The sequence below is a fragment of the Leucopleurus acutus genome, assembly GCF_964270905.1.
Source record: "Leucopleurus acutus genome assembly, chromosome: 1".
NCBI lineage: Eukaryota > Metazoa > Chordata > Mammalia > Artiodactyla > Delphinidae > Leucopleurus > Leucopleurus acutus.
In genome coordinates this window covers 132451909-132465355 of record NC_139142.1, presented here as the reverse complement: position 1 = coordinate 132465355, position 13447 = coordinate 132451909, and the positions used below count along the sequence as shown (strand labels likewise).

Sequence of the window (13447 nt, the reverse complement as noted above, 5' to 3'; positions counted from 1 at the left end):
CCAACTTTACCCTATACACATTTTTGAAGCTCGCTCTTTTGCCTTGGACGCCCTAGAGTGGATATCTGGGGAGAAACCTACTAGAATATTCCCATTGGAAGACAAAAATGACCTCCTTGCAACCTGGGCCTGGTTGCAAGGAGGTCAGAGGGGCTGGCGAAGACTGAAAGGATTCTGAGGAGAGAGTGGGGGCGGGGAGGGTTGGCAAAAGGGGGCAGCCCCAGGCCCTGTAGGAGGTGGGCTACACCCTTCCCAACTAATAAAGTCAGACACTTCCCAGGAAATCAGCTCCTCCAATCTCATTTATGCTAAATTAGCATCTACTAGAGAATTTCCCCAAAGCCATCCCCACACTTTAATGGGAACCTGAGTAATCAGAAATAGGAAAAGCAGCCAGGAGCATGGAGAAAGGGCATTTGCAAAGGAACTTGGCCACTGTGTCTCTGGCACTGAGGGTGGGGGGGGGACAGAGGCCTAGGAGGGCAGAACTCTAGAGGACCAGGGAGCCCCGCCTGTCACAGAGACACTCACACTTGCCAAACAGCCTTCGGATTGTACCTTGGTTTCCAGGGGCAGCCATCCTGGAAACGGGTGAAGGAGACAGGATTTAGAGTGGGGTGGAGAAGGGTGGGATGGGAACAGCAATGTCCTTCACGTGGCACCTGTGGTTCTCAGTGCACATTATTAAATAGGAGTTTTGATACATTTCAGCCTCCTGAGACTTTGGGCAGGGCCATCAGCTCTTCTCAGGGCTGAGTTCCCTTGAATACGCTGACCTCCTACTTCCTTCTGTGCACCAGCAGCCTGTCCAAAACTGAGTTCCCTGTGATAGGACAGTGTTGTGTGTCTGTGGGTGAGGGTGATACTAGTTTGCACAGTTGTCGTGGTGGGAAGATCTGAATGCCAGGTGGCAGTCTTTCCCTTGGAGACAGGATCCTGGGTTAGGATCTTGGCACTTGAATGACTTTTGGAGGTCACGTAGTCCAGTCACCCTATTACCGATGAGGAAACTGACACCTAAAGAGGCCAAACCAGTTCACAATGTATACGCATATCAAATCACCACCATGGACACTTCATATGTTTTATATGTTTGTCAATTATACCTTAATAAAGCTGAAAAAATAAACTAAAATTAAAATTAATAAAAAAGAAGCCAAGCCAGGAAGAGAACCAGGTCTCCTCATCCCCAGCCCAGGGTTTCTATCCTGTTTCTCTACGGTAGCCCCATAAAGACGTTTTGGTGTGGTGTGAAACAGGCATCATCACATGGTTGAAAATGATAAATCTGGATTTATTTTTATAAATATGGATTTGACTAGAACACGTGAATCTTATGTGTTCTAATCTTAAATTAGAGCCCTTACTCCTTGCCTGCCTTCTTGTAGCTTCTTGTTCCCACGGGGAGCTCGTGTGAATGGTTTCTAGATTCACACTCTGATAGACTCTTGGGGTGGAGTTGGGGAAGATCCAAGGCATGAGAGTTTGGGCTCGATCGGCCTGCTCTTTTGAGTGCTGGGTGGCAGGCAGGCAGGCATTCTCTCTTTCCTTCCCTAAAAGATCTCCATCCTCTTTAAGTCCAAAAGAGGCTGGTATGCAAGGAGACACCCCTGGGAGGTAGCACGTGGCCCCTCTCCCGGGGAAAGGAACAGACTGAGTGAAAAACGGACAGTAACTCACGTGAGTCCTAAAAAAGCACAAGTAGATCAATGGAACAGGATAGAAAGCCCACAGCTAAACCCACACACCTATGGTCACCTAATCTATGACAAAGGAGGCAAGAATATACAATGCAGAAAAGACAGTCTCTTCAATAAGTGGTGCTGGGAAAACTGGACAGCTACATGTAAAAGAATGAAATTAGAACGCTCCCTAACACCATGCACAAAAATAAACTCAAAATGGATTAAAGATCTAAATGTGAGGCTGGACACTATAAAACTCTTAGAGGAAAACGTAGGCAGAACATTCTTTGACATAAATCGCAGCAAGATCTTTTTTGACCCACCTCCTAGAGCAATGAAAATAAAAACAAAAATAAACAAATGGGACCTAATTAAACTTCAAAGCTTTTGCACAGCAAAGGAAACCATAAACAAAACAAAAAGACAACCCTCAGAATCAGAGAAATTATTTGCAGATGAGCAACTGACAAGGGATTAATCTCCAAAATATACAAACAGCTCATGCAGCTCGATATCAAAAAACCAAACAACCCAATCAAAAAATGAGCAGATGACCTAAATAGACATTTCTCCAAAGAAGACATACAGATGGCCAAGAGGCACATGACAAGCTGCTCAACATCACTAATTATTAGAGAAATGCAAATCAAAACTACAATGAGGTATCACCTCACACCAGTTAGAATGGGCATCATCAGAAAATCTACAAACAACAAATGCTGGAGAGGGTGTGGAGAAAAGGCAACCCTCTTGCACTGTTGGTGGGAATGTAAATTGATACAGCCACTATGGAGAACAGTACGGAGGTTCCTTAAAAAACTAAAAATAGAGCTACCATATGACACAGCAATCCCACTCCTGGGCATATACCCTGAGAAAACCATAATTCAAAAAGAGTCATGTACCACAATGTTTATTGCTGCACTATTTACAATAGCCAGGACATGGAAGCATCTGTCCATTGACAGATGAATGGATAAAGAAGATGTGGCACATATATACAATGGACTATTACTCAGCCATAAAAAGAAATGAAATTGAGTTATTTGTAGTGAGGTGGATGAACCTAGAGTCTGTCATACAGAGTGAAGTAAGTCAGAAAGAGAAAAACAAATACCGTATGCTTACACATATATATGGAATCTAAAAAAATAAAATGGTCACGAAGAACCTAGGGGCAGGACAGGAATAAAGAGGCAGACCTACTAGAGAATGGACTTGAGGACATGGGGAGGGGGAAGGGTAAGCTGGGACAAAGTGAGAGAGTGGCATGGACTTATATACACTACCAAATGTAAAATAGATAGCTAGTGAGAAGCAGCCGCATAGCACAGGGAGATCAGCTCAGTGCTTTGTGACCACCTAGAGGGTTGGGATAAGGAGGGTGGGAGGGAGAGAGATGCAAGAGGGAAGAGATATGGGGATATATGTATAGTTGATTCACTTTGTTATAAAGCAGAAACTAACACACCATAGTAAAGCAATTATACCCCAATAACGATGATAAAAAAAAAAGATGTGGTACATATATACAATGGAATATTACTCAGCCATAAAAAGGAACAAAATTGGGTCATTTGTAGAGACATGATAGACCTAGAGACTGTCATACAGAGTGAAGTAAGTCAGAAAGAGAAAAACAAATATCGTATAATATCGCTTATATGGGGATTCTAGAAAAATGGTACAGATGAACCTAGAAAAATGGTACAGATGAACTTATTTGCAAAGCAGCAATAGAGACACAGATGTAGAGAACAAACTTATGGATACCAAGAGGGGAAGGGGGGGGTGGGGATGAACTGGGAAATTGGGATTGACATATATACACTACTATGTATGAAATAGGTAACTAATGAGAACTTACTGTATAGCACAGGAAATTCTACTCAATTCTCTGTGGTGATCTAAATGGGAAGGAAATCCAAAAAAGAGGGGATATATCTATACGTATAACTGATTCACTTTGCTGTACAGAAGAAACTAACACATCATAAAGCAACTATACTCAAATAAAAATTAATTTAAAAAAAGCACAAGTAAATTAAGCCTAAAGAAAGGGGGATGTCAAAAGGATTGATGAAACTCACAAGGGTAAATGCATTGACTCATTTAAGAAATCTTTAACTGATCACTTAATTTAACCAGTTATAGTTCTATGCACTGGGCACATTAGACCAAGAAGCATACAGAGACCCAAGCAAGTGACCCAGAAGAGGAAAACTCAAAGTCATGGACAAATTCTCAGTTAAATGGAAAGTGAGGTTAGAGGAGGATAGTGGGAGGAATGAGATCTTAAAAGGTTGGCCAGAGATTTCAAGAGGATAACATCTGCACAGATAACATTTTTGAAAACCTGAAAGAAAGGAGGCAGAGAGAGATACAATTTGAGAGCTACTTTGGCACTCTAAGCACTAAACCAAAGTGTTTGCACTGCATGCTGGGATAATTCATTCACTCAGCAAGTACTCACTGAGCACTTCCTATTTTTCTGGCTATGCCAGGCTCTTTGCTGTTCCTTGCCCTCACCAGGCACACTCCCCTACCCTGCCTTTAACACATCAGTGTCCTCTTCTTTTGAGGGCTTCCCCCCAATGAACAGCACCATTTAGCAGATACATAAACAAACTGAAAAAGCTGTGACAGGAGAAGGAACAATATCCTAGCAAGGACCCTGTCTAATTCATCTTTGCACCCCAATGCTGGCACATAGTAGGCATTTAGGAAATGTCTGATGAATGAATGAATGAATATCATTGTGAGGCACTGAGGAAGCCAAAGTTTTCTAATGAGAAATGTTAGCCTGGGGAATTCCCTGGCAGTCCAGTGGTTAGGACTCTGCACTTTCACTGCCAAAGGAAAGAAATGTTAGCCTGGTTACAACTCTGTAAAAAGTGCATTTAAAAAATCTTTTCAAAATCTACTGAAAAACACTAACAGTGGTTGAATGATGGAATTATGGGAGACTTTCTTTTCTCTATTTCCCCCATTTTGTATATTGCAGCAGCATTTTTTATAATGAAAAAATATATTTTAGCCCATCCCCCCTGTTCCCTCCCCCCGACCCAAACTGTGAGACTTACATTACAACGTATTACCTAATAGAAAAAAATTGTTTGTACCATATAAATTATGAAGACTGAGAAAACATGACCTGAATTTTATAATGCAAACAACTATAATTTATCACCACATTATTCTGATGTGTTTGCTGATATGCATGATCATTTATAGCCAGGCATAAACAACAGCTCCCATAAAACATTTTGATTAGTATTACTTGAAATAGCCAAATTGGGTCTTTTGTCTGAGCACCGGGGAAGAGGAGGCAGAAACTGGGCCGAGGGGGATTTGACTCTGTTGCCCTCACTAGGGACCCCACTTTTCCAGCAGAGTCTGTCAGGACCTGGGAGCTCTGGGGACCTCTGGCTGACAGATGTGCAGGCGTCTAAGTGCTGGCAGCAGAGCAGGGCAGTAACTGGGACTGCTCAGGCTTCACGAAGGAGCTTTTCACCCCAACAGGAGCGGCGCTATCACCCCAAACTCTCCTTTCCTTTCCCTCCCAAGGTCAGCTTTCTAGATGTGAGAAAGCCCATAAGGATACTGCCTAAAGTGTCATCAATAAAAATTTATTTGGGCAGCGGAAGCACTGCCTCTAGAGGGCTAGAGGAGGGACATGTTCATTCACATGACAAATATTTATCGAGAACCAATAGGCACCAAGTGTAAACAAGGTCCTATACATACATGATATCATTTTCCCTTCCTTCATCATTTCTTTCTTCATGATATTATCCCCATTATACAGATAATGAAGCAGGCTCAGAAAAGTTAACTGGCCCTAGGTCACACATTTAAGTTAAGTGGTGGGAGTTGGGTGGACTGGAGAGTAGAGAGAGGGAAGGAGGAGGGATCCAAACTTAGCTCTATCAGACCTGGAAACCCACTCTCCCCGCACTTTACAAAGCAACATAGCAGAAGTTTCCAGACTTGGTGTTTAAAGTCTGTGTGACTATCAGCGGCCATTCTGGGTCTCAGTCTCCTTGTTTAAAAATAAAGGGCTTGAGAAATGTTTTCCAAGTGTCCTTCCAGCGCTGGTTCTTTGTCACAGTGTTCCCTCTCCTTGTCTTTGTGAAAGCTCTGCGGGAGGAACACACCCCGGTCACCAGCGCAGAGCAACGCCAGGAACTCCAGTCTCTCCGGGGCTCACCCCCTAGAGGACATCGGTGGTGTTGCAGGAGCCAAGGCTCCCACTGAGAGTCCAGGCAGCAAACAATCACAGGGTTGAAGCCAACTTTAATTACCGCTTTACCTTTTTTTAAATGGATTTAGAAAACATTCTCACAGCCCTTCCCACGCTCACCAGGGCGATGCTGCTGAAACATTTAATGATGGGGAACATGTGTAGCCTGAAGACCTACTGGTTCTATGAGTCATATTTAAAAATTAGATTATATTTTAACTTTCTACACCTCAGTTTCTTTTAGGACTGTGACGCCCTTTACTGATCCAATGCTGATTTTGCAGAGCCGCCGAAATGTGATTATAAAACAATACATTTGTCTCTACTTAGTTATTTTTATTACAATAGTCAAGTTTTGATTAGGTCATATATGCATGTGGTACAACATTCAAAAGTCACTACAGGGACTTCCCTGGTGGCGCAGTGGTTAAGAATCTGCCTGCCAGTGTGGGTCAAGCCCTGGTCCGGGAAGATCCCACATGCCGCGGAGCAACTAAGCCCGTGCGCCACAACTACTAAGCCTGCACTCCAGAGCCCGTGAGCCACAGCTACTGAGCCTACGTGCCATAACTACTGAAGCCTGCGTGCCTAGAGCCCGTGCTCTGCAACAAGAGAAGCCACCGCAATGAGAAGCCCACGCACCACAACGAAGAGTAGCCCCCGCTTGCTGCAACTAGAGAAAGCATGCGTGCAGCAATGAAGACCCAATGCAGCCAAAATATAAATTAATTAATTAATTAAAAAAAAAGTCACTACAGAGTTTTCAGTAATTATCATATGACCCAGAAATTCCACTCCTGGGTCTATACCTCCGCAAACTGAAAACAGGTGTTCAAATAAAAACTTATACACGAATGTTCATAGCAGCACTATTCTCAATAGCCACAAAGTGGAAACAACCCAAATGTCATCAACTGACACTAGATAAACAAAATGTGGTATATTCATACAGTGGAACATTATTCAGCCATAAAAAGGAATGAAGTACTGATACATGCTACTATTTGGATGGACCTTGAAACATTATGCTACCTGAAAGAAGCCAGACACAAAAGGCCACATATTATATTATTCCATTTATATGAAATATCCAGAAGAGGCAAATCCATAGAGATTTTCTTATCTGCAGGTTAGTGGTTGCCAGGGTCTGGGGGAAAGGGCGAATGGGAAGTGACTGCTAATGAGTATGGGGTCTCGTGTTGGGGTGATGAAAATATTCTGTAACTAGATAGTGGCGATGGCTGCACAACATTGTGAATGTACTAAATGTTGCTGAATTGTACACTCTAAAATATTTAAAATAGTACATTTTATGTTACATGTATTTGACCACAATACAAATAAATAAAGGGTATTCTGTAAAAAGTAAGTTCCCCTTTCTCCAGGTCCCCTTCCTGCAGACAAAAACAAGTTAGCACTTTTCCTTCTCTACTCTTCCAGAGATTATTATTGTATGTATGTATGTGTGTGTGTATATATATACTGTGTGCATATATAGCGTTTATTATATATGTGCTTGTATGTATTGTAAATATATATTCTTATTCTCCCTTTTTTGGGACACAGATTGTCACACCATTCTGCAACTTGCTTTTTCCACTTCAATTATTTTGGATGGTTCTGAGTCGGTACTTGTTGTTTTTAATGGCTTTTGATCTTTCCAAAATGATAAATGAAGAATATCATCTCATTATAGTTTTAATTTTTATTTTCTTTTGAATGAGCATCTTTTCATGTGTTAAAACCCATTTGTATTTTCTTCTTTTTAATTAATTAATTAAACAAAAATACAAGGGAACAAATCCACACTTTTATTTACTTACTTTTCAGTAAATTTAAATCCTTGAAGGGTACAGCATCACATGGATTCCGTATCCAATGCCCTTAGCAGGAAGGTTGCTTCGGAATTTGGCACAAACCATGCCACTGTTTCGAAGAGCATGAGTTATCTTTTCCCGGATTACTCTGGTTTTGTTAGGTTTTCCACCAGGAGTTACTCTGTTGTTCTTTGCTTTGTACACATAAGCACATCTCTTGCCTAGATAGAATTCAGTTTCAACTCGAGCATATACACCTTCAATTTTCAGGAGAGCTGTGTGCTCCCTCTGGTTCCGTAGACCCCACTTATAGCCAGCAAAAATGGCCTTGGACCACAGCCTTCCAGACATATTTGTCGTTTTAGAAGTCCTGTTCCCAGCAGGCCCCACTTATTTGCCCCCAAAGTTCAGCTGCGGGAGCGCCACACACCTCCCTAATTAATTAATTTATTTGGCTGCATCAGGTCTTACTTAGTTGAGGCACACGGGATCTTTCACTGCAGCGTGTGGACTTCTCTTTAGGTGTGGCGCGTGGGCTGTAGAGCACATGGGCTCAGTAGTTATGGCACGCAGGCTTAGTTTCCCCGCCGCATGTGGGATCTTAGTTCCCCGACCAGGGATCAAACTCGAGTCCCCTGCATTGGAAGGCAGATTCTTAACCACTGGACTACCAAGGAAGTCCCCCATTTGTATTTTCTTAACTATGACTTTTCTTTTCATATACTTTGCCCATTTTTATGTGAAGTTGTTGGTCTTTTTCCTTTTGACTTGTAGGTGTTCTTTATAAATTAACATTATGAGCTCTCTATGGTATTAATTTTCAATCTATTACCCAATTGTCTTTGACCCTCCAACATTCGTGTAACCAGATGCATTAATTTTCCCTGTTTGAATTACCTGGCATGGTTTCTGTTTTTCTGACTGGATCCTGACTGATACATTTGGGTGGGTTTTTTTTTTTCTTATTCATTTGTGTGAACATTTTGTACATTAAGGAAATTAACCAATTATCTATCATACATGCTGAAATTATTTTTATTAGTTTATTTTGCCTTTTAAATATGTTTATTCTTTTATAGAAATTTAAAACTTTTATGTACGCAAATTTATCAGTCTTTGCCTTTACAGTTTCTATATTTCATGACATGCTTAGATAGGCCTTCCTCATTCTAAGATGATAAACATAGTCACCTATATTTTCTTTCTATACTTTTATGGTTTCATGTTTTATATTGAGTTTTTTATTCACCTGGAACTTATTTTGGAGTAAGGAGTAAGGTAGCAATATAATTTAAATGGCTGTCCCAAATGGAAAATGGTGTTTAGTCAATTGTCTCAGTACCATTTATTGAATAGCCCTTCCTTTCTCCTTTGATTTGAAATGCTAATTTTATCAGGTATTACATTCAAATATATACTTGGGTCTGTTTCTGGACTTTTTTATTGGGTTATCTATTTCTTAGTCAGTTATACTTTACTTATTAGCCAGAAACCAGCATTTGACTTTATGGACTCATCCATAAAAATACCTCTACACTTGAAGTAAGTAACTCTTGGAAGTCAAAACACAAGAAAGGGAGGGTGGAGTCTCTTCATGTCTGAGAAGCCAGAGATGTTGATTGAGGAGGAAATACTGAAAAATTGATCTCCTAAACCAAGGCTTCCTAAATAATTTTTGATTGATAAAGTAAGTGCATTTAAATGCCAGATTTCAACCAAAAGTTATGAGGGGGTCTTGTTTATTTACTTTCTGAGAGATTTCCTAAATTTTATCTTCTAACTCTTTTACTGAGCTGTCACATTTTTAATCCCAAGGGCTCTTTATTGTTTTACAAATGCTTTTTTTTTTTAGCATCCTGTTCTTTTTTCATGGATACATTATTTTCTCTTCCTGAAGATTAACCATAGAATATATCTTTTTTCCTCCTCTTTTCTGTATTTCTCTATTTTCTTTGAGTTCATTGTTTTGTGTGTATTAGCTGCTATCTTTCAGAGACTTTTCCTCAATTATTTGAATTTGCTTTATTTAATATTATTTTAATATTAGCCTTATTTAAGAGTGAAACATGAAAAAGCTAATTGGAAAATCTGTGTGTGTGAGTGAGAGAGAGAAGAGGATTATTGATTAAAAGGCTTCAGGCAGGATAACTAGGCAGAGACCCCACTGTTTATTTAGGTGACCTTCAACTGTCAATCTCTTAAGCCATTTCCCTTGGGCAAGTTTCACCTGAGAAGAAATCTCCAGTCTCCTGCCTGGTGGGTCCATATCTGGCTGCCTGCTCCCTGGGAGTTAAGCTAGGGAAAACACTGGTGGGCAATACAGGGATACTACAAAATGGGAAAATCTTTTGGGGGAAAAAAACCCCCTATGTTCAAGACCAGTAAGTTTGGGGGACTTCCCTGGTGGTCCAGCGGTTAAGAGTCCACCTTCCAGTACAGAAGATGCAGGTTTGATCCCTGGTCAGGGAACTAAGATCCCACGTGCCATGGGGCAACTAAGCCCACACCACAACTACTGAGCCCACGTGCCACAACTAGAGAACCCATGTGCTGGAACTAAGACCCAACGCAGCCAAAAATAAAATAAATAAATATTAAAAAAAAAAAAAAAGACCAGTAAGTTTGTTGGGTAAGGACCTCTGGATATACGAGGTGTCCCTGTTTTAATAACTGCTAATATAAGTGTATGTTTGAAAGACAAATACAACGTGTATTCTTTATGAACCCCTCTTAGTTCGGTCGTCTCTGGCCACTGTAAGGCTAACACTTGCACCTCTAATCTGAAAGAGTACACTGTACAGAGCCCGTGTGTGTGTGTGTGTGTGTGTGTGTGTGTGTGTGTGTGTGTGTGTGTGTGTGTGTGTGTGTGTGTTGAGGGGATAGGATGGTGGTGGTGGAGGGGGGAGCCCTTTGGGAAACAATTCCATTCATAGGAATCCTGGGTCTACTTCCTTACAACCTGTAGGATTTTGTGCTGATGAGTATCGTTTCAGTGGCCTGTTTGGCCTCTATAAAGCTCACAATTGTTCCTTTTTCCCTTTAACTGGGGATCAGATGTGTGGGAAGATTTTGCTTTGAAATGTTTTTATTCCAGCAAGAAGGCTCAGTTTTAAACACAAAATGTACTTGTATTAGCCCTGTGCTCTCAAACTTCCAAAAAGAAGGTCTTTTATAAATTTGCTGAATTCTCTGTGAGCTTGTGTTTATTAAGTCCCACTGTTTGCAAACTACTTTGCCATGACATACACATCATTTTAAAACAGGAAGTTAGCTTTTAATCATTAGGCTGAAGTCAAGTGCTTCAGAAAATAAAAAGGCTTCAAGCCTGAGAATTTAACATGACAAAAGTCACAACAGGAAGGTAGGTGACTCTGGCTTTGCCGCTTCATTCAGTCTTCGGGTTTGGTCATTGTTTGCCCACTTCTTACATACCTATTTTGTGCACGGCCTCATTTATACTCTGGTCTACACCAATCAAATGAGCTACTCAGTCAAAATGCAAGAACTCTGTTAATACGTAAACTTCCTATGTACAAAGATAGGAAAAGAGGCCTTATTTTCACTGCTGTAAAATACACCATTGTGTGAATGAACCGTAATTCATTTACTAATTCTCTTGCTGATGAATGATGTTTGGGTTGTTTCCAGATTTTTCTATTACAAGCAACGCTGCAGTGAACAACCTAGCACATCCCTCCCTCCTAGCACATCCCTTGCACACATGTGCAAGTTTCACTCAGGCAACAGTTCTCAAAGTGTGATCCAAGGACCCACAGGGGTCCGTGAAGTCCTTTTAGGGGGTCCGTGAGGTCAAAACTATTTTCATAATAATTTTCACTTTCATTCTGTCAGGCATAGGCAGAGGAGTTTTCCAGAGGCTGCATGATATGTACCTAATTATCAGAAAAGGCCATTAAAATACTCCCACCATTTCCAATTATGTACCTATATGAGGCTGTCTTCTGTTAAAGCCAGACAGTAAAGAGATTTGCAAAATGTAAACAATGCCGCTCATCTCCCTAAATTTTCAAGTATATATAATTCTTTTTCATAAAATATGTTGTGTTAACATGTACTGGGTTTCAATCGAAAAATGGGCAAAAGACCTAAATAGACCTTTCTCCAAAGAAGAAATACAAACAGCCAATAGGCACATGCAAAGATGCTCAACATTGCTAATTATTAGAGAAATGCAAATCAAAACTACCATGAGGTACCACCTCACACCCATCAGAATGGCCATCATTGAAAACTCTGCAAATAACAAATGCTGGAGAGGATGTGGAGAAAAGGGAACCCTCTTACACTGTTGGTGGGAATGTAAGTTGGTGCAGCCACTATGGAGAACAGTATGGCGGTTCCTCAGAAAACTAAAAATAGAACTACCATATGATCCAGCAATCCCACTCCTGTGCATATATCCAGACAAAACTCTAATCCAAAAAGATACATGCACCCCTATGTTCATAGCAGCACTGTTCACAAGAGCCAAGACGTGGAAACAGCCTAAATGTCCATCAACAGATGAATGGATAAAGAAGGTACACAATGGAATACTACTCAGCCATAAAAAAGAATGAAATAATGCCATTTACAGCAACGTGAATGCAACTAGAGATTATCACACTAAGTGAAGTTAGTCAGAAAGAGAAAGACAAATACCGTATGATATCATTCATATGTGGAATCTAAAAAAATGACACAAATGAACCTATCTACGAAACAGCAACAGACTCATGGACATAGAGGACAGACTTGTGGTTGCCAAGGGGGAGAGGGTTGGGAGAGCGATGGAGTGAGAGGTTGGGGCTAGCAAATGTAAGCTATTATATATAGAATGCATAAACAACAAGGTCCTACTGTATAGCACAGAGAACTATATTCAGTATCCTATGGTAAACTATAATGAAAAACTATTAAAAAATGTATATATATGTATAACTGAATCACTTTGCTGAACAGCGGAATTTAACACAATATTGTAAATCAACTATACTTCAATTAAAAAAAACATGTACTGGGTTTATTTTAAAATTAGTTAATAAATATTTTTAAATGTGTCAATTTCTAATATAGTAAATATCAATAAATGTAACCCACATAACCAAAAGCTCTTTGGTATGGGATCTCCAATAATTTTTAAGAGGATAAGAGAGTCCTGAAACCAAAACGTTTGAGAACCACTGCCCTACGGTATAGACCTAGGAGTGGAATGAATGAGTTGTGGGGTAGGTGCATATCCAGCTTTAAACGATAAATCTCATAATCACTAAACATTAAATTTTATTTGATATTATTTATATAGAAGCACCCCAAAACACAACAAAATTAAAGTATATATAGCTCAGAAATGCATACATATTTGCTAAAACTGAAAACAAAAAATAGAGGCCAATGTTATGCTCAAAATACAGGCTAGGGCTTCCCTGGTGGCGCAGTGGTTGAGAGTCCACCTGCCGATGCAGGGGACACGGGTTCGTGCCCCGGTCCGGGAAGATCCCACATGCCGCGGAGCAGCTGGGCCCGTGAGCCATGGCCGCTGAGCCTGTGCGTCCGGAGCCTGTGCTCCGCAATGGGAGAGGCCACAACAGTGAGAGGCCCGCATACCGCAAAAAACAAAACAAACAAAAACGAAAAAACCAAAAAACCCCTCCCTCCTGTGTATCAGGGTTTTGTTTTCTGTGCACCATTTTCTTTGTGCT

At 40.7% G+C, this 13447-nt stretch overlaps 1 protein-coding gene across 1 annotated transcript; it reads right to left on the bottom strand.

Annotated features, from left to right (window-relative positions):
• Positions 1-7763: 7763 nt before the first annotated feature.
• LOC309970029 (large ribosomal subunit protein eL33-like) lies at positions 7764-8125 on the bottom strand (the record flags this gene model as incomplete). The annotated part of the gene is made up of 1 exon (XM_082852201.1): positions 7764-8125. Exon 1 carries the CDS (start codon positions 8094-8096, stop codon positions 7764-7766), a length of 333 nt encoding a protein of 110 aa, XP_082708327.1. The 5' UTR covers positions 8097-8125.
• Positions 8126-13447: the final 5322 nt, after the last annotated feature.